This window comes from Pygocentrus nattereri, chromosome 5 (genome assembly GCF_015220715.1).
Source record: "Pygocentrus nattereri isolate fPygNat1 chromosome 5, fPygNat1.pri, whole genome shotgun sequence".
Lineage (NCBI taxonomy): Eukaryota > Metazoa > Chordata > Actinopteri > Characiformes > Serrasalmidae > Pygocentrus > Pygocentrus nattereri.
In genome coordinates this window covers 9470946-9492765 of record NC_051215.1, presented here as the reverse complement: position 1 = coordinate 9492765, position 21820 = coordinate 9470946, and the positions used below count along the sequence as shown (strand labels likewise).

Here is a 21820-nt window from a genome sequence, read left to right as displayed (position 1 = left end):
TAAGATTGTCCTTAAAATCTCAGGCTTATTACATACTAATGCTTATTATTCAGCAGCTACAGGGACCTCTGTGCAAATGGGCTAAGCTATTCTTAGATTATAGAAGTGTGCAAGAAAACTGGCCATTTAAGGAGTTAAGCCACACCCACTTTCAGTTTGTATTTAAAATAAGGTATCAAGAAAAGGTTTTATTCAGGAACATTGTCAAGTTATCAGTGTTAGTGCATTTTCAGTGATACCCAGCCCAACATGGCCAATAGCTTACATTATAGTCGAACTGATATAAGAGTTATATCACTACAGTATGATAATCAAAACGGAAAATTATCGAACATTTGAAAAGGTTAGTGAATGAACATTCGGAAGTGAGACTACAAACGGACCGGTCATATACACTGGTGAACAGGTGAGAGTGATTTAGAAATCCGGAGAAGCTGAGCGTAGATAAGTGGATCTGGAGGAGTCCTGATTCATGTGATGGAACGAGGTGTTCTGGGAATTGTAGTCCAAGGCAGCCCAGTGAGCTGTAGCGTCAGCTGGGCTGGAGGGAGGTGGGACACATTTATACAAATTCAGCTCAAACCACTTTGCAGTGTGAAGTGCAAACAAGCAGAAAGAAAAGAAATAAAAGGTGGTGAGCAGATCAAATAAAGAATAAAAGAAAACAAGCTTAATGAAAACATCTGTAAAACATAGAATACCAATAAAACAGGGAGTATAATATAAACAAACTTTGCATTAACTGTAAAGAAATCGTGAAAAATATACAGAGAAGCTGTTTTATGTCTTCAGCGGATGTCGTTTTAATATTTTAAAACTCTGTTTAATATTTTAATAGTTCTCATATCTAATATTCTTTCAAATTCATTAGTTCACAGATATCATTCTAAGGTTCTGAAGCTATTAACTTAGCTTTGTTGCACGGTTCTTCACACATGCACTGGACCTACGTTGTTCATTCACTCTCTCCACATAATAACAAGATTCACTGAGCTGTGAGGCAGAGACTTTATATGGAGGGAGATGAATGAAAGAGCTGGAGGAGGGTAATAGTATTAGATGATACTGTGCCTCACATTAAAATAACTTCATCACATCCTTATGAAATGCATTAGTTTACAAATATTCTCTCATCCGTGAGGTTTATGCTATTAACTCAGCTCTGTCACACTGTACTCCACAGGAACCAAGAGATTAAAGATCTGTTAGAAAAAATGTGTTAAAACCATGTTTTATGTAAGAAGCGTGAAAGAGATGAAACTGGATAGTGAACTGATGTGGTAAGTAAATACTGGTAAAGGAACAATTCTGATGTTCTTCTGTGATAAGAGTAAGAAATTAGCATATTACAGATGGAGATAGAGAGAGAGAGGTTCATGTTCATGCACATCAAACATTCTACTGCATGACTCGACTCAAGGAGCAGAGAAATGTTGTCAAAAGGGCAGATTTTAAACTTTCAATCCATGTCACGTTCATAAGTAGACGAGCACATATTTCATTATGAATGAATGAATTTGATTGTTTTGTGTAACGAAAATACATATTTTTACGTTTTTGGAAATCGAACGTTCAGTTCAGGACAAAAGACCATCCTTCATTTATTTTATTACCAGTCAAGATGACCGTTAAGTACAAGTTATGGATTTTTTAGCATCAGGAATCAACAATCCACAACAACTAATGATAAAGTCATCATCTTCAGTATTTACATTGTCCACTCCTTGCCTTTTTACAGCTTCTATGATCTTCTCACACCTCCACAGTTCAGTATCAGAAGTTGCCTGCATTTTCTGCTTCTTACAATCAAGTGATCTTAAACATATTGAATTATGTTGAGGTCTGGAGTTATGGGGTGGTCAATCATTGCTCTTAGATCAAGCTTTTTTGTTTTATTTGCAAGCTTTCTTCTTTTTCATCTATTTTCTTTTTTTCAGTGAGGGCTTCTTGACACCTACACATCATTTCTGACCCATAGTGTTGAGTTTCTTCTCATAGTGGACAGATGGACAGAAACACCCACGGGTTTTTTCCGATCCAAAGCAAGAATGTTTTATCTCTTGAAGATGCAAGCACTCTTTATCTGGTATTGACAGTTTTGATGGTCTACCAGGGTTGCATGGTAGTTAAGAGTCCAGGCTGGGCTTCAGGCTGAAATAGTAATTTAAAAGTCAGAGGTGTTGGGTCACATGTCGTGGAGTTTCTTGAACCACGTCATACGTTTTTACATGTTAAAACACACACAGGCTCAAAAAGAAGGTCCAGCTCAAACATAAAATCCACATTATACTGATGAAGATATGATGACAATAGTAGATAATTCACACCCGTCCTCAGAGGATGCATCCCTCACTTAGTTTTGACTGAGTTCTCACTGAATGCTCTTTTAATCAATATGGCAAAATGTTCTTCTGCATGTTGCATGGAACACATTTCCATCAAGGAGGTTTGCCCAATACTGTGAATGTAAATCATTATGTAAGTATGTAACTGATCAATGTATTTAAATAATAAGACTTTGCACTTTTAACCCAAGTTTTGGTAACACAAGTGTGCTGTTTTTTGTTCTGTTGAGAAAGCACCCTAATTTGAATGGACTGAAAAGAGAGAGAGAGAGAGAGAGAGATGGAGTGAGAGAGTAGAGCAGAGATGAGAGTAGTCCAGAAATAGCAGCAGTTTGCAGAAGGCTGTGGTTGGTGTAATGGGGTGGCTGAGTGGGTGAATGGTTGAGTGGGTCAGCGACACAGCAGACGAAATGCTCTATGACTCCACAACACGCCAACAATCACTTGAGCTTGACCTCTCTTAATGTGTTCAAATTTTCGCCTCTCTCTCCCTCTCTCCCTCTCTTTCCCGCTTTTTCCCTCTCTCTCTCAGTGACTCGGGTACTGAAGCGAAGCACAGCTTAGATACTGAGTTACTTTCACACCTCCAGGCTCCTTCCATCCAAGCCCACACTGTCCTGAGTTAGCCCTGGCCGTACTCGTGCTGTACTAATGCAGAATCACTGCTGAGACTGAGGCCCCAGGCAGGGTCTGCGGGGTTAACTCACCTCGCTTCCTATCAGCGTCCTCACGCTGAGACGGAGTTCAGCTTGACTAGTGGGTTTTAAAGACACATGCTGCAATTTCACAGCAGCAGAAATGCTGACAGTTATGCAAGATAAGTGTTAAATTACTGGATATATGATACAGATCATTTCTAAAATGCTCTAGATGCAAGAACAATAAAATGTGGTATGAGGCTGCATTTTATTTGGCTGATGATGGAGACAAAAAAAAGACTTCAGTTGCAGAGTCAGTCACAGCAGCTGGACTTCAGCCTGAAATAGTAATTAAAAAGTCAGAGGTGTTGGGTTGGATTATGCGAGAGTCTCTCAAGCCACGTCAAGCATCTTTACAAATGAGTATCACAAAAGAAAGTCTGGTTCGATGTTTAGGTCTCAAGTGTGAAATCAACATTAGACTGATAAAGATAAGAAAACAACTGTAGATAACTCGCCTACATCCTCGAAGGACGTGTTATTCACCACGTTTTGACTGAGTTCTCTTTGAATACTCTTTCAATGCTTTTGCAGAACATCATATTCAACTGCTTGCGGGGGTCCAAAGTGCAGTCATTAGAAAACGTTCTTCCACATGTTGCATGCAGTTACACATTTCCTTGAGGACGATCTCCAAATCCAAAATCTTACATACATTGACCCAACTGCAATAGATATAAATAAATGAACAATACATTGTGATTTGATGTGTGTGAGAGTTTTAGCGTAACCATTTTCTAAGCTCTCCTGAAGACCACTGTTTACAGTTACCATCCAGTGCCTTGTTTATCTAATCAGTTCATTAAATTAAATCAAATGTGCTGCAAAGGGAACTGAACAAATCCATGCAATGGCTGGAGTGCACCAAGAAGACTGGAATCTCATGTTCATCTAACCAAGATCCATTCAGGGTGTTTGGATGTCCCCTTTAACCTGGTTTAAATCTGTTACCAGAGGAGTTGGGGTGCATGCATGTTGAGTTGGCCCGTAGAGCCATAGCTTTCAGTGCGCTTCTGTGTTTCCTACCACTGTGTAAAAGATGTATTTTCGGATATGTTGTGATATTATCCGAGCGAGCGTGTGAATCAGAGTGGTAGCTCTGTTTAATCAGTGTGAGCTTTCATAGAGAAGTAATTTATATAAAAAATAAAAAACTTTTCTTATGTCTGTCTGTAACTGTAACTCTAACTGTAACTAGTTAAACTGGTTAAAAACGACGAAAACGGGAGAAAGCTTAACCCATTGGGAGCTGTATTAGCTTGCAAGCTAGCTGACTAATCATTCTTTCACAGCAACATAGAGACATGCTTTCTTATCAGATGTTTAAAGATGTTGATAAAAGATGTATTTGAGACAAAAGAATCTCGCTGAATTTGCTTTGTCTTGCTGGTTTCTTAACAAAGTGCATTCGACGTGTTTATCAGTTCTGACAAACCTGATGTTTGATCTGTCAGCACGGCTATGAACTGACAGATCAAGCGTTGGGGAGGCATTTTCTAAATACACACGAATCCTTGATTATTTTTTTACATCACCATGTGGCTGTGATTTCTAGTAAATATGACTGACATCTCTGAAGGCTGGTTCCACAGAAGCATGAGGCTTGATGCTTGATCAAGGCAGTGCCAAGAAATCCAAGCAAGAGCTGTGCATTCACACCTTAAACATGCTTGAAGTGTTGATCCACAGCAGGGCCTGTTTCTATGTTGCAGATGACAGAGGTTTGTCTGTATCTCATAATAGGTCCCGACCTTGAGCCAGTTTTAAGAGACCTTTCCCTGCACAGAGTCTGTATGCACACAGAGTTCTCTTCACACCTGCTGAAGATCAGGGGCTCTGTTCACTGTGGGATTTGTTCCATGGCTTTTGAATCAGTGACGCAGCGGCTCTCAGTGCAGATCAATAATAATCAGATCATGGAGGAACTCTTTGGGCGTGACTCTCTGTGAAGCACTTCATCAGTCACACTGTTGTAATAGAATATGAATGTATTTATTCTTAATGTAAATAGCATTATCTCCAAACTAGCATTTTAAATCATTATCCATGCAATTTTATCATGAGGAAGGGTACCTAAACCTCCCTTGTCCATGATAAAATCATAGTAACACAAAGCCTCAAGTGGCTTATTGCTTTTATAAAACAGCAGCCATCATAATATATGACAAAATAAACAATTTTTCAGAAAATCATTTGTTATTATTAGCAATAAGCAACATAAACAAGTATTCTAACAGGGAGTGTAGTTCCTTTAGACTATGGTATCAGTTCCAAGCAACCACCACTGAATGCAGAGAAAATCATTAAGTCACCCGTCAATGTATATTGCAAAAGCCTTTCCTTTGCAGGTACTTTTTGGTCACCAAATTACCAATGCGAGTCTTATGAAGCACCAATCCAGTGGTGCCTCTCTTCTCATGCTGGGCTGATTATCAGATAGCTCCCTACTTCATGCATAGTTCCCTGCGTAGAAATTGAAATGCTGGTTCCTGCTCCCCAACAGTGCATAATAAAGCTATAATAAGTCATTCAAAATAGCCATTTGGGATTCACCCACTTCCATACTTGACAATTACTGCACTATTTGGCTATAGAAGCTAGAGTTTCAGAACCTCCATAGCTAGAACACCATTTAGGGAGAACGTAAGGAGTTTGGAATTCTGCCTGGGTTTTGATACAACTTCAACATCTGTGATGTTTAAGTCATTCAAGGAACATTTTTAGACTTTTATATTGCAGTGAATCATATTGTAAGTACTTTATTCTAAGCCTGTAATACTTTGATAGAGTTGTTTAGGCCGATACAGGTGTGACAACGGCAGCATTTAAATATAGCACAAGTGCTCTTGCCTGCTTCATGTTATTTACCCCAGAAAGTAACAACACAGACTGTCCAAAACCAATCACCTGTTTAGATTCTCCTCTGACCTCTCACATCAACAAGGCATTTTCATCCACACAACTGCCGCTCACTGGATATTTTCTCTTTTTCGGACCATTCTTTGTAAACCCTAGAGATGGTTGTGCGTGAAAATCCCAGTAGATCAGCAGTTTCTGAAATACTCAGACCAGCCCGTCTGGCACCAACAACCACGCCATGTTCAAAGTCACTTAAATCACCTTTCTTCCCCGTTCTGATGCTCGGTCTGCACTTCAGCAAGTTGTCTTGACCACCTCTACATGCCTAAATGCATTGAGTTGCAGCCATGTGATTGGCTGATTTAGCTATTTGTGTTAACAAACAACTGAACAGGTGTACATGTATATATATATATATATATATATATATATATATATATATATATATCCCATAAATTCTTGACGCTGAAACAAAATGACAGCACAGTCTGGAGGTCTTGACTCAAACCTGTCAACAGAGAATGTATATCAAATCTAGTAAACAAAGTAGTAACTCCAGACATCTAAGGGTTAAACACTTGATACACCATGGGATTTCAGTACTCAGCCACTTCGTTTACTGCTAGACTGTACTGTAATACAATATTGGTCGTTTATCAAGGCAAAGTTGTCTGCATGGTCATTCTGGGGTTACTACTGCTGTGCCACTGCCACTGAAGCCGAGCAGGGTTGAAAGTTCAGGAGTTTAGTGTTCTTTAGATTATTGCCATGTTTTATTTGTACAGCCTATCTGAATCAGGGCTGACACAAGGTGAGCTGGAGAGCTGTTGGTCGTCTGTGGAGGGCCTTCAAGCAAAATTGGTACACCTTTTATACTCCAGTTGAATGAAAAGTGGAGACAGTGTCAAAATATAAGTACACGGCATACAAATCCTTGAGTTCTCCTAGCTCTTAAGGTCGCTTCCTGCTGGTGGCAAGCAAATGACAGAATATAAATCTGACATTTCAATTAACACGCAAGGTCACAGTGCTAAAAAGAAGTCAGTTTAATTACAAGACCCTGTACCTTTTTGGAGTCATGTTTTAATACTGAACAAGTCTTTATTTTCGTTTTTGAAAAGCTTATGTAAGGCAGGCATTAAGGAATGTCTGAAGCATAACTGCTGAGTCCCGACTTTGAGTAAATGTAAGAGATCCATTGAATGCTGCCAGTCATCTCATTGTACTAGTGACGCCAGTCATTAATTTGAGCTGTGTAATGTGACCACCTTCCAGCTCACATTTTCTCTCATTTTAAATTAAATAATTTAGGTTTCTTATTGGACCAGCATAGCTATTAAGTTTCTTCATCAAGGTTTCAAGATTCCTTTAAGGTTTTTTTTCATATAATCTTACTTTTGTAAGTGTAGCTGGAGTCCTGCAGTTGAGTCATGTTTCTGAAGGCTAAAATCTGCTTTGGTTACCATTTTAAAATATAACATCACAATACTTTTGTGACATTTTGAATTGCAATTCATACAAGGTGAAAGGACAGCAATAACAGACTTTCTTCTTCTTCTTTATTGGTCTGTGTTTTCTAGTTATTCTGATTGTTAAGATCTTTTCTGCTTCTAATTGATGGGGAATGAAAATCTTATGTCTTCAGTTCAGGCCAGACATGCTTAAAAATATGAGGAAGACACCCACATCTACTCCTAGGAAATTTCTAATAGTATGTAAGCACTAAGCTGCTAAGCAACTGAAGCTTGAAAACACACTGCATACATTTTATTTGACGTTTGCAGAGAACATTAATGTGGCTAGGGTTTCCAGAAGGCCTAGAGTGACGTTTCTTCTCCCAAAATTGTTCCTACCTATTGGAAATCATGTCATTGGTTAAATCCACTGTCACTTCCTAAATGTATTGGTCGTTAATCTAATGCTGTCAGGGTGTGACCGAAAGCAAAGGAGCACAACAAGGAGTCAATTTGAACATTTATTACCCCTTATGGGGACACAAGGTTCTGGCCAGGAAAAATCCTCCTCCTCCTCCTCCTCCTCCTCCTCCCCCTCCTCCCCCTCCTCCCCCTCCTCCTCCTCCTCCGCCTCCCCCACCCCCACCTCCTTTTTTTTTTTTTTTTTTTTTTCTTTCCCAAGACAGGGCAACATGGCCACTTTTAACAACATGGGTGAAACCATAAACAATCCACAGGGTACCTTCTCCACCAACAGTAACTAACAGATTACATTTAGCTTGATAACGCCTTTTCCCATTTCACAGCACATTCCCAACACACAAAATAATATTTCAATATTAGATATAAAAACAGTAATGTTACACATTATTCACATAGCTCTCTGAGTACTTCTGGTTTACCCCCTAGAAAGGTTCCAGATAGTCTAGTCCACATTTCCCAGAATTCCAAGCATGTCTATAAAGATATGCTCTGTAAGCCCGCTCTCCCTCTTAAGCACCACCCACTGACCCACGCTGCAGACATGATTCCTGGGGAACAAACAAAGGCGGCGGTAAAACACATTTGCAGACATCCCGAGTCTCCCGGAAGATTTTTCGTGATCGGGAAAAAAAAGTCTGTGTCGCCTACGTGTGCGTTTGTGTGCACTCTTGGCCGCTCGTTCTAGATTCTAGGAGATTTTATCTGGCTTGTGGGCATCAGGGAGCCGCTATGTATAATCATATAATATGCAGGAGACTCCCAGAGCTTCCGGGACACTTGGGATGTCTGCATTTGGTGAGCTCAATAAAGTGTTAAAACGGTTCCGACCCATGGTCTGACTCTTCTTGCTAGTGTGCACTCCTAACATAGAAAAGTTTACATTTTAACAATGTTAAATTAGCAACCATTAGCACAAGATATGAGCAGTGTTAGAAATGTTCCAAAGAATCAAAGAGCTGTATACATAGTATAAATAACAGTGTATTTCTATACTTATGTGGAGCACCTTAAGCTCCAGAGATCCCCAGCACACTCCAATACCCAACACACACAACCCATGTTGATGTTACATGTGGGGACCTTAGTGGGCCATCACAAACGCATTAGGCCTTCAGTTTGGCTCCTAAAGGCCTAATCAATGGGACAGCTCTGCTGACTGTGACTGCCTTGATACCTGGAAAACAAAGCAGATTATCAAATGGGGGTTTCAAGAATTTAGCCCTTTTGTTTTCAAACAAGACTTAACAGTGAAAGAAGTGAGTAGTGCTACAATATTTGCAATCACAGACATTTATTTTTTGGTTCCCAGAAATCATTAGGCCTTCTCTGAAGGCCCAGAAGGCTGTGAAAGTTCCCCCGTACTTGTAGTGCTATTAATGCTTCAGATGTGTATATAAATTCTGATGTATCCTAAAAAATGAGTTTATGATAACCTTTTTCCCTTTTTCCCTTCTGTTCTTGACTTACAGCCCCTGCGAATGCACAGATCGTGCATGCTGGACAAGCCTGTGTGGTTAAGGAAGATAATATCAGTGAAAGGATCTACACAATCCGTGAGGGAGATACGCTCGTGCTACAGTGCCTTGTCAAGGGACATCCACGGCCACAGGTACACACACATGCAATTGTGTGCATATGCATTGATTCGAAATTTCTATATAATATGCCTCCCGCACTGTAACACATTGATGCACTGAAAAGAGAGTTCTTTCATTAGGCATTTTCATTCCTAAGAAACTTGTACCCTGTAAAATCTCCCATGAAAAGATTTAAATGCCAGTAGAATTCACATTATATTCATACAGGAGCAATAACTCTGGCAATATACCATACCCACTTATGAAGGCCCTGCACATAGAAGACACTGTCATGCTGCTAAAGCTTTTTCAATGACAGGCTTCAGGTGCAACAGCCCGTGACCTTGTTCATAGAACAGTGCACCAGTGTCTTATACGCTCACAATGAGGGAGATGTGTCACTCAGAGAAGATCTGCAGATGTTTTTGCATTGTATAGGGATGCGTGACATAACAGCCAGTATTCTGTTGTTAGCAGTCCAGTACTGGACTTAATAGACAGTATTTGCAAGCAAAAATTTAGCTCACACATAAAGTACTGCGCAAAAGTCAGAGACCAGCCCTGGAATTTCCAGTCAAAATGGCAATGAAACAAGAGTTTCCAAACTAGAGTTGACATAGTTATCAAAATATAAAGATAAACCATACAAAACCTGGCAGACCAGCAAAACTGTCCCCATCAGATAAACAGTACTTAAAGCTTTCATCTTTGAGAGAGAAGAGAAAATCTCCACCTTTGCTTTACAGGTTTTTCTGTCCATCCTTCCACTGTGAGAAGAAAACTCAGCACCTTGAGTCTGAAAGGATGTATAGCTGTTAATGAGCCATTACTGAGAAAAGGACATTTGGAAGGAAGCTGCTGGTGTTCTCAGAACAATGGGCTGACCGTTCTAGGGTCCAGATCCTCAATATCACTAAATGTATTTGGAATGACTTGGATTATGAGAAGCAACCAACTACACAGACTGGACTTTGGAGTTGTGGAAAAATATTCTTGCAGATTTTTCCAAAAAAACTAAAAGCAAGTCTCCTGAAAAAAAATGAAAGTATAATAAAGGGACAGAGGAGACACACTAAATGCTGAAATTGTGATATTTAGTCATTGAGGTCTTATGGATATTATATACATTTCTGTGGTTTCTTGATGCTTGGAAAATGACTGGAAATCAAATAAATGAAGGGTGGTTTATGACTATGGCACAGTACTGTACACTGATGCATGTGTAGTTACTTGTGTTTGGCATTTACATTCTAGTCAGCATGAACAAATGGATAGTGCATATTGGAGAAACACCACAATATACTGTAGCTCATACGTAAAATCAAGATTTGATTTGAAGCAGATTTTGAAGAATTACAACTATATAAACAAAAATATACACACAGAGCTATGATAGTATGACTATCTGGGCAAAACTCCTCTGACATTACATTGAACTACCTCTGTAAGTGGCCCTTGATAAAAGCGTCTGCAGTGTTTTACTTATTGGCCCCAAATCCATATTAAAGACTTTATACTTAATGTAGATGGGATGTCAGTTATCTGTGATCTATTCTTTTGAAGCCCACATTAGGGCAGTGGTCAAAAACAGATTTCTTCCCATCTGTGTAATATTGCTCTTCATTGCCCCATGCTTATCATGACAGATGCAGAGACTGTGGTCCAAGCCTTAATTTCACCCTGTTTTGACTAACGCGGCTCTCGCTTTAATGGCATTCCTGTTAAAATCTTATGTCCTCTACAATATTCAAAACGCAGCCGCTGGAGTTCTGTCACACTACTCATGTCACGCCGTCTTTTATTAGTTACACTGGTCTCAATGTGCTGTAAGTTTAAACTCCTCGCTCTGCCCTACTTAACCAAGCTTCTCAATCCGTTCAGCCTCACCTGCACTCTCAGGTTGTCTGAAGATTGAGATTGGTAACTGTTTAAGGGCAGACCAGTTAGTGTCATGCTTTTTGTCTCCCCTCCTTCCAATTACTAAGTTAAGTTTGTTTTTTGGACTTTTCAGTGACCTTGGCTTTGAGAAACGTATCATATAAATTTAACATCTTCCTCCTCTTCTTCTTCTTCTCATTATTATTATTATTATTATTGAAACCCTTACAGTACTGGTGTTTTTTTTCCCCCAGTAATCATATTACCCAATAACAACTATCAGTTATTGAGTAATATTCAGGGGGCAGCATTCATGCAAATACATGACATTGTAAGTCTTTATATTTTATGTTTAGGCTAATGTAAGTTATCATTTAGCCATATGAAGCCTCCCTTTCAGTGAGGTGTTACTTAATAGGCCAGCATGTTAATAATGAAGTTAAGAGAGTAAAGAACTGCAGTGTGGGCCCACATATGGGCACTTCTCTGTTTAAAATGTTCAAAAAAGTAAAATATTTACATAAAATTGTGTAAATGTTTACAGAAATGTGCCTGTTTTCACTACTGTATACCAAGGCTGTGTAAAACTGACCAAAGATACTTCCTGAAAGTTTTAACCTCACTGCACTTCAGCACTTCATAAAAGAATTACAGCATCAACTGGTTTTAAAGTGGATAATTGATATTGATATCAATCACAATAAGCTAATTATTGGTTATCGTTATCAGTTCAGGTGCCCCCCTAATTTTGTCTGAGAGATGCTGCTCTAAAAAAAGTCAGGAACAGCTTGTGCATATATCTGTGTGTGTGTGTGTGTGTGTGTGTGTGCCCACTTCTGCCCACAAGATCCTTTCTGTACTTGTTCACTGCAGGAAGCGTGATGTGTGTTCTGAGACAGACTTAAAGAAACTGCTGGGCTTTCATATTGTGAATCAAAGGGGTCTGAGGTCTTCAGCCAACTGCAGGGTTGTAACTGCAGTAACAGTGACGAGACAAGCTCTATCAGCACACAGACAGAATGTAACAAAACAAACTCCTGGGCATCAAGCGAGGGTGCGTGCATGTTTACAACCACCCCTTACTCTTCTTTAACATCGTACACCCTGGGTTCATGATAGCATCAGAACTCACTGCAGTTTTTTTAGCACAGACATTGTGGAAATATTCCATTCACAGGACTGTGACCTTCAAAAGCCTTCAAAGGAAGAGAAATCTGATAGCATAGTGGTTAACACCCATACCCTGCAGACAGATGATCAATGGTTAAATTCCTCATCTAGACAGGAACGCCACTGGTATCCAGTAAGAATCTCCGGATAAGAATTCTAATGCTTCATCTCTATAAATGTAGGAAAAGACAGTGTAAAGGACATTTCACAGGAGGTTCATTTTTTTTTGGGGGGAAAAAAGCAATTTTAAATGAATAAAACCTACACAAAGCCTGATGCACTTCTTTTTTTAAACACTCTGGTGGGAATGTCGGAAGAAGATGGATGACCACAATGCATTGACAGTAAAGTGATATTCACACAACTGTTGCATAGTATCATACTATTGATAGTATTCCAGTGACTTCGCAGTCGTGCTGCCACTATTTTAGTAGGCAACATCAATGTTCATTCAGCAGTGTGGTGGTGGCTGTAATGAAATAAAGCCATATTCAATCCAAAGGCAGTAAAACACTTTTTTATCCTTTTTTAGAATTTCATTATCAAAGCATATTAACAGATATATTTGAGTGTATTGCCCTTATTTTATTTGATTTGTTGTTGTAATGACAAATGAAAGCTGGCATCTAAATGGCTGAGATTTCCCACTGCATTACTGGTGCCCTGTCCCAAACCACATAGTAACACACTAAATTGTGTATAAAATAGTACATATACTAGTAGAAGTGCACTCATTAGTGTGGTAAGTACAGAAGTGTGAGATTTGGGACACAGCAATGGTTCACTCAGTGAGAAGTGTTTAAAAGCTGCTTTGCTTTGCTGCATGTAAGCTGCTTATGAAACATTTCCAAGCAAAAATGGTATTTGTTCTTGAAGGAGGCATTATTGACGTAAATTAATGCATTTAATTAATACAATTTGTTCTAGGTTTAAGGCATCTCAGTGTAATTGCAGCACCATTTAAGCTGGAATCGAAAATTCAAATGAGAAGCTGCCGAATAAGAAGCTGACTTTATAAATGTGTATAAGTTTACTAGCTTTACAAGCTTTGGAAGCCACTTTTATTAGTTTTCTTAAAATCTCATGGATTGGAATGTTCTGAACTCAGAAGATGCACAGATCCAGTCTACCTGTCTAGCTAATCTTCTGATTGTAGTGTTTTTTGGAGACTGCATTTTTTGTCCCCAGATCTTTTCTTGGTCATTCTGATCTATTTCTACTTTGCTTTTGGTCTTCAGCCAACTGCAGGGTTGTAACTGCAGTAACGGTGACGAGACAAGCTCTATCAGCACACAGACAGTTACAGCCTGCCTACCAAAATGGCAACGTGGTCTTCTCAATGATGCAATCCTATACCATGAAGTAGTTTCTTCAACTCAGAACTCTGACATCAAATTTCGTTTTTACTTGATTGACACGCTGTTTAGTTCTGGGTTTTTAAAACTTGGTCCTCACATGGTGCTGTTTCAGATGTTTCAGAAGTTCCTGTGACTTGAATCAAGTGATCAAGGCAAGCAAAGGGTCCATTGTGCTTCTGTGGCAGCTCGTAGTGAGGAGACCACAGACGTCTCACAGAGAGGAGACTGTGATTCCAAAAGCAGATAACTATGGTGAGCTATGTGAGGAGATTTGCAAAATCCAGTTCATCTTGTTTGAAGGGAACTATGTCTCTATTCAGTTCAAAGCTTCTTATCAACATGGCATTTTTAACAAGCTCATTAAACCCTTGAATTGAGAGCTTACTGAACTCAGTCTAAAGCACAATGTAATGCTGTACTGAAGGTATACAGTGGATGAAAGTATTAAAATCACACCGTAATTAGAAAAACACGCAAATGACTGATTTGAAGCGCAAGTGTGTTTGGATCATTCTCTTCTCACATAAAGAGCTTTATAATGCTGAATACTTCAAAAAGCATAGAAAACACTCAGTGCTTTATCCACAGTGCTGCTGCCCAAAGAGCAAAGAGCAGTAATTGGTGACAGGAGAACATATGGCCTCGTCTATCTCCCCATCATTACTCTGTCCAACCACAGATTAGACACCTCTGCCGTGAACAGACCCTTTGACATTGACTCTTTAGCTTATTTGAAAAACAAGCTAGTTTGTATACGTGAACAATTTTACATTTGATGCTTGCAAAATTCTGGATTACACTTTATTGAGTCTTTTCTACAAATTTCACATTTTTGCAAACTAGTGTTTAGCAGCAGTTTAGCAGTAGGTTTAGGGTTCAAATTAAAGTTAGGCCTGGATACAGTGAGTGTGTTTACATGCTTTAAATAATCTGATCATAATCGGATTCCTGTAGTTATCTGATTATTCAAGTGGTCATGTGAACAGCATACTCTGATTTCTTAGATAGGAGTAAGGTCCAGAAATCCAGTTAAGAAATCTGATAAACAGAGCTGGATTTTAGCACAATAATCATGCGGACTCTTACTCTGATTTCTTTCGGATTTCTCAGTCTGCGCATATGAGAAAACAGACTGCTGTACCGGAAATAAGCAGCAATGCCGCGAGGTACAGCAAAACACTTTGAGTGACACGAACTATATGCTCGATGAATTGAAGGATTTAAATATTCTTCATCTTCTAGATGATGTATGTTCTTATATTCAGATAAGTGTTTTTAACAAAAAAGCTACGGCACAAGGTTTTACATTGTGTTTACATCACGACTTCTCCTTATTGGATGGTTGTAAAGCAGAAATCCAATTAATGCCTGACTCATACAGACATGGAGTTTCCCCATTGTCTGATTACTCAAGATCATGTATATGCAGTCACCAGATTATTAAGGGTGTGTAAATGCACTCAGTGTTAGGTTTAGGGTTAAGGTTTGGGTTGAGTTTAAGATTATTGTTATAGTGAGTAATAGTGCAAACAATGATCCCTGTTAAATGACAAAGAAGGGCCCTGAATTCTGTCTATACCTTTTAGTTGCACAAATTAGTGGCTTAGATTTAGATACAAGTAAAAAATACCCTAGACAACTTCAGTAATCAGTTTACTGAATGTTTTCTGGGTAGTATTAATATAAAGCTCTTCTTTTAGTTTATACACATACATTCAGGCATCAGGCTTCACTTACACATGAATAAATTGTAAAGCTTTCTGAGTGTAAAAATATTTTGCACTTTTCAAACTATTACAAATATTGTGCTGTCTTTTACACCATAAACTGTTACATTAACACCAGGATTAATAACCTGTAAAATGTATCCATCAATAAAGGATTGGAAAGGAAAGGAAAGGAAAGGAAACTTGTCCCTTAGAAAATCAGCAAAAGGTAGTTTGACCAGGGGTGCCTGAACTTTTGCATATAAGCCCATAAATATGCAGACTCTGTTTCTCATTAGTTCAGGTGTTTCAGCCACACCCATTGTTAACAGGTATAGAAAATCAAGCACATAGCCATGTAGTTTCCATAGAAATACATGACAGAAGAATGGGTCATATTGAAGAGCTCAGTGACGTTAAACATGGTATTATCACGGGATGCCACCTTTGCTAAATGCCAGTTTGTAAACTGTCCTGCTAGATCTGCCACAGTCAACAGTAAGTGCTATTATAGTAAAATGGAAGCCAGAAGCAACAAAAGCTCAGCCATGAAGCGGTGCTGCCAGTGCTGAAGTGTGTAATGCTTAAATTGCCTGTGCTTGCAATTGATAGTGATAAATTGTCTTATCACTTACTACAGAGTTCCAAACTACTTCTGGAAGCAACGTCAGCACAAGGACTGTGCAGAAATCTGGGATTGGCAGATGCCAGGAGAACTTTACCAATAGTGCCAACAGTAAAGTAGGGATAATGGTCTGGGGCTGTTTTTCAGTGTTTGGACTCCAGCGAAGAGTAGTGTAATGTTAATGCTACAGCCCACAGAGACATTTTGGACAATTATACACTTCCAAATGTGTAGGAACAGTTTAGGGAAGGCCCTTTCCCATTCCAGCATGTCTGTGCCCCAGCACACAAAGTGAGCTCATTGTTTAGTGTGGAGGAACTCCAGTGGCCTACACAAAGCCCTGACCTCAACACCACTGAACACCTTTGGGATGAACTGGAATGTTGTAAGCCAGGCCTTCTTGTCCAACATCATTACCTGACCTCACAAGTTCTCTCTAGACTGAATGGCCACAATATCCCACATACTCACTCCAAAATCTTGTGAAAAGCCTGCCCAGAAGTGCCAAATGGAGGGAAAGCTCCATATTAATTATCATGGTTTTGGAATTGGATTTCTAACAAGCTCATATAGACGTGAGGTTCAGATGTTCATGTACTTCTGGCCATGTAATGTATATAATGTGTACTTCTTGTCCTGTTATTGTATAAAATCAAAGCATATGTGTGTGCATGTGTGTGTGTTTTATATAAGGTAAGCTGATCTGATAACAATACGTATGGAGGTGTAAAGCGGATCTCCCTCAGGTTCTTTGTCCACTTTCATCAGATCATGAATTCAACACACTCTTCCTTGATTTTCATACACACATACACACATCTGACTCATCAGGCCTCACACAGAGAGAGTTGAGTCAGCCCAAGTGTGAGGCAGGGCTAGAGAGCGATCACACATACAGAGGAAATGAATTCTACTTTTCAGTGCACACCTGCAAAAGAAATGCCTCCAAGAAATCTCACACTGAGTGTATATTAATGTCTATTATTATGCCAATATGTTTAATTAAAAATGACAGTTATATTTAAAGTTGTGCAGTCCTTAGCCCTCTTGGAGCTGGATTAGTTTTACCTGGAGAGGTGCCATAATTTGAGTGATTATCAATGAGATCTGTGATTTTAATCCAGTATGAATCCGCCCTGTCTGTCATGTTTTTACAAGGTAATAATAATAATAACATAATAATTCCAGATGAACTTCTATAATTCGCCAAACGCGAAGCTTCCTCAGTAATAGTGGTCCTGTTTGAATCAACATAGTGATGTAATAATCACAGTAATGTATTAACAAAACCTGGTGAAACAGTGCTGTGAAAAAGTATTTGCTTTCTATTATTTCTTCAATTTCTGTCACATTTAAATTTGACAGATCACCTAATTTTAATATAAGATAAAGACAACATGAATAAACACAAAATGCAGCTTTTAAATAAATTTTAAATACAATTTTTTATTTAAATTTATTCAAAACCTATATCACCCATGTGAAAAAGTAATAACCCCTTGGCAGTAACAACTGTAATCAAACATTTGCAATAACTTGCAGTGAGTCTTTTGCACTGATGTAAAGGAATTTTGACCCAGTCTTGGCAGAATTGTAAGAAAATTTGGCTACATTGAATGGTTTTTGAGCAGGAACTGCCTGTTTTAGGTCTTGCATCTCAATGAGAATCAAGTGAAGACTCTAAAACCTTCATTTTGTTTCTTTTGGGCCATTCAGAGGTGGTCAAACTGACAGGTGGACATTCTCCTTCGGGATTTTCTGATAGAGAGCAGAATTCATGGTTTTATCAATTATGACAAGTCATCCAGGTCCTGCAGAAGCAAAGCAGCCCCAGACCATCACACCACCACAACCATGTTTGACGGTTGGTGTGATGTTCGTTTGGTAGAATGCAGTGTTAGTTTTATGCCAGATGTAACAGGACCACCAAGTTCCACCTTTGACTTAACAGTCCCCAGAATGTTATCGCTAAACTCTTGGGGGCTTTTTCGACGTTTTTTGGCATATGACAAGCCTTTGTATTCTTTTTGGTTAGCAGTGATTTGCGCCTTCAACTCTCCCATTGCCATTTTCGCCCAGTGTCTTTCTTATTGTTGAATAGTGTACATTGACTTTAACTGAGGTCAGTGAGGCCTGCAATTCTTTAGATGCTTGTCTGTGTTCTTTTGTGACCTCCTGGAGTTGTCAGTGCACTTTTGGTGAAATTTAGGTAGGTGGGCCACTCCTGGAAAGGTGGAATCACACAAAGAAGCATTTACTTGTGTTCTCCTTGGCTAAAATCAAGCCTATGTACTGTCCTAACTCAGGTGTGCAGCTCACAACATTAAAACACAAAAAGTTTCAATTTGCTGCTAAGCTGCTAATGATAATGCTAATGACAGCATGACAGATGGTTATTTTCAACAGAATAACTAACAAATTTAATGCTAAAACATTTTCGCTCTTTTCTGGCGAGACGGTAGTACATAAATCAAGAAGCCACTCCCATCTGTGTCACTTATACTGAGATTTTGCATCCTATGTTAACTAGTCATAAACATTTTGGACATCCTCTGGTCAATTGGCTTTACCCCACCTCCCCGTGGAAAACTGATCCCCTCTGAACAGTACTTAAGACTTGTTTTGCAGCCAAAATAAATAAATAAATAAAAATACCACATTTTTTGTCATCTCGACATCGGAACAAGCAGAAAGGAGACAGAACCTGTTAATACAGAATGCATGTAATTCCTGTGACCAACTATGGAATGAACTATCCGCTTCTTAGGGTTCTTTTTGAAACTTTTGCTAATATTAATATTTTAGTTGAAATGAAATGCTGTTGTTAGCTTTCTGTATCCACTGTCTCTCTCTTCCTCTCAGTTTCTCCTTCTCACTTACCAAAACCTACTCAAATACATTCTTTTTTCCAGTCATGCTGGATATCCATATAGTACAAGCCGTGATTGCCAAATAAAATCTGAATCAGTATTTTTTTTTCAGGACGCCCCCTCTTCCAATCACACACAGGCAAAAGAGGAGCTTCTCTCAGAATGGCAAGTTTCGATCAGAACCCAGGCAAAATATTCCCCCGCAAAAAATTTTGTAAAATTGCAGCACCAATTTCCCGTTGCTTCTGGGGCCCGCTCCACTCAGTAAGTAGAATAATAATGATATGGTCACGCTCTCTGAATATAAAACAATAATAACAATATTGCATGCGCTATCAGGGCTGCTGTTGCCTGGAGCATGGAACCTTCACACTTCACTACTTCTCTGTATGTACAGTACATGTGCATTTCGATTTTTAAGACTGAATGACTGAGAACTTTACCTCGTTTGTGCCTGCTTGTGTGGGTGTGTGTAATTAGATCTTTACCACTGTGTACCTCTGCTGTGTCCTGAAAAATCCTGTGTTTTTTTTAGCCACATTGGCAGAATGATAGACACTGAGGGTCAGAGAGAGATTACATCAGTAAAACAAAGAGAAAGAGTGACAGACATATACCTTTTATAAGGTTTATGTACGTAAATCTGTGCAGTGTTTCTGGGGTCTTCATGTCCAGTTAGCTGCATTTCTGTAGTTTGAAACTGCTCAGTTATAACAAACAGTTTGAAACTCAGTGAAGCACTCAGTTATACTATGTTATTACAGCATTACATGTGTGTATTATTTCATATTATTGGCAAGCTGTTTAATATTAAATGAATCCTCTTTAAGTTTCTTTTAGTTCCCTTTTCCTGACATAGTGATTTGTGCCATTGAAGCAGTGTATTCAGTTATATTGAATTAATTTAAACTATTTCAGTATTTAAAATCGCTCACTTATACCAAGTGATTTTAAGCAAGTTCATGTTTGAAACCACTTAATTATACTAAGCAATTTCAAGCAAGTTGATGTTTGAAACCACTCAGTTATAGTAAGTGAATTTAAACAAGTTGATGTTTCAAACCGCTCAATTACAGTAAGTGAATTTAAACAAGTTGATGTTTGAAACCGCTCAATTACAGTAAGTGAATTTAAACAAGTTGATGTTTGAAACCGCTCAGTTATAGTAAGTGATTTTAAACAACCTGATGTTTGAAACCACTCAGTTATAGTAAGTGTTTTTAAACAAGTTGATGTTTGAAACTGCTCATTTATAGTAAGTGATTTTAAACAAGTTGATGTTTGAAACTGCTCAGTTATAGTAAGTGATTTTAAACAAGTTGATGTTTGAAACCGCTCAGTTATAGTAAGTGAATTTAAACAAGTTAATGTTTGAAACCGCTCAGTTATAGTAAGTGATTTTAAACAACCTGATGTTTGAAACCGCTCAGTTATAGTAAGTGAATTTAAACAACCTGATGTTTGAAACCGCTCAGTTATAGTAAGTGTTTTTTAACAAGTTGATGTTTGAAACTGCTCAGTTATAGTAAGTGATTTTATCAAGCTGATGTTTGAAACCGCTCAGTTATAGTAAGTGATTTTAAACAACCTGATGTTTGAAACCACTCAGTTATAGCAAGTGATTTTAAACAACCTGATGTTTGAAACCACTCAGTTATAGTAAGTGATTTTATCAAGCTGATGTTTGAAACCGCTCAGTTATAGTAAGTGATTTTAAACAACCTGATGTTTGAAACCACTCAGTTATAGTAAGTGATTTTAAACAACCTGATGTTTGAAACCACTCAGTTATAGTAAGTGTTTTTTAACAAGTTGATGTTTGAAACTGCTCAGTTATAGTAAGTGATTTTAAACAAGTTGATGTTTGAAACCGCTCAGTTATAGTAAGTGAATTTAAACAAGTTGATGTTTGAAACCGCTCAGTTATAGTAAGTGTTTTTAAACAAGTTGATGTTTGAAACCGCTCAGTTATAGTAAGTGATTTTAAACAAGTTGATGTTTGAAACCGCTCATTTATAGTGATTTTTAACAAGTTGATGTTTGAAACCGCTCAGTTATAGTAAGTGATTTTAAACAACCTGATGTTTGAAACCGCTCATTTATAGTAAGTGATTTTAAACAACCTGATGTTTGAAACCGCTCAGTTATAGTAAGTGATTTTAAACAACCTGATGTTTTAAACCGCTCAGTTATAAATGATTTTCAGAATGTTATTTTAAAATGTTCTGTTATACCAAGTGATTTTAAACAAGCGCTTGTTTAAACTATGATTATACAGAGAGATTTTAAACAGGTTCAATATTAGAAAATTTCCCAAGTGATTTTAGTCAAGGCCATTTCTTTTTTTTTCTGTCAAAAGGTCTTTTTATTATTTCGAATGAGTTATTACATTAAAGAAATAAAATAAAATAAAATAAGATAGCCCCAAACCCTCCTACTCCCTACTGCACCTATAAATTCCCTTCTTTAAAAATAAATGCGTATATAAACAAATACAAAATAGTAAAGGTGGCTGTAACAGTCAAAAAAAGAAAAAAAGTAGTGACAATAACAAACAGTGGTAGTACAATCTCATGCATCAATATCCACAGAGTCCATCTGTTCCACATATGTAACGACAGGCTGACAGATAACATAAAATTTTGAGCTATCCCCTCTTGTTGTGCAACTGATTTTTTTGAGATTCAAGAAAACATTAAATCCCTAATCCAGTGGTTAAAAGTAGGCGGGTGTGTGTCCTTTTGAGCAATATCAATCATCTTGCTAACAAGGTTGTGAAAGCTCTCACAGTTTTTGT

General features: G+C 38.3%; 1 protein-coding gene across 1 annotated transcript in view; it reads left to right on the top strand.

The window, feature by feature from the left end:
* The window catches only part of LOC108426141 (MAM domain-containing glycosylphosphatidylinositol anchor protein 1), a 339434-nt gene that overhangs the window by 72606 nt on the left and 245008 nt on the right, over nt 1-21820 (top strand). Inside the window, exon 3 of the mRNA XM_017695434.2 lies at nt 9309-9448. Within this exon, the coding sequence (XP_017550923.1) occupies nt 9309-9448 (140 nt within the window). The remainder of the gene's footprint in view (nt 1-9308; nt 9449-21820) is intronic.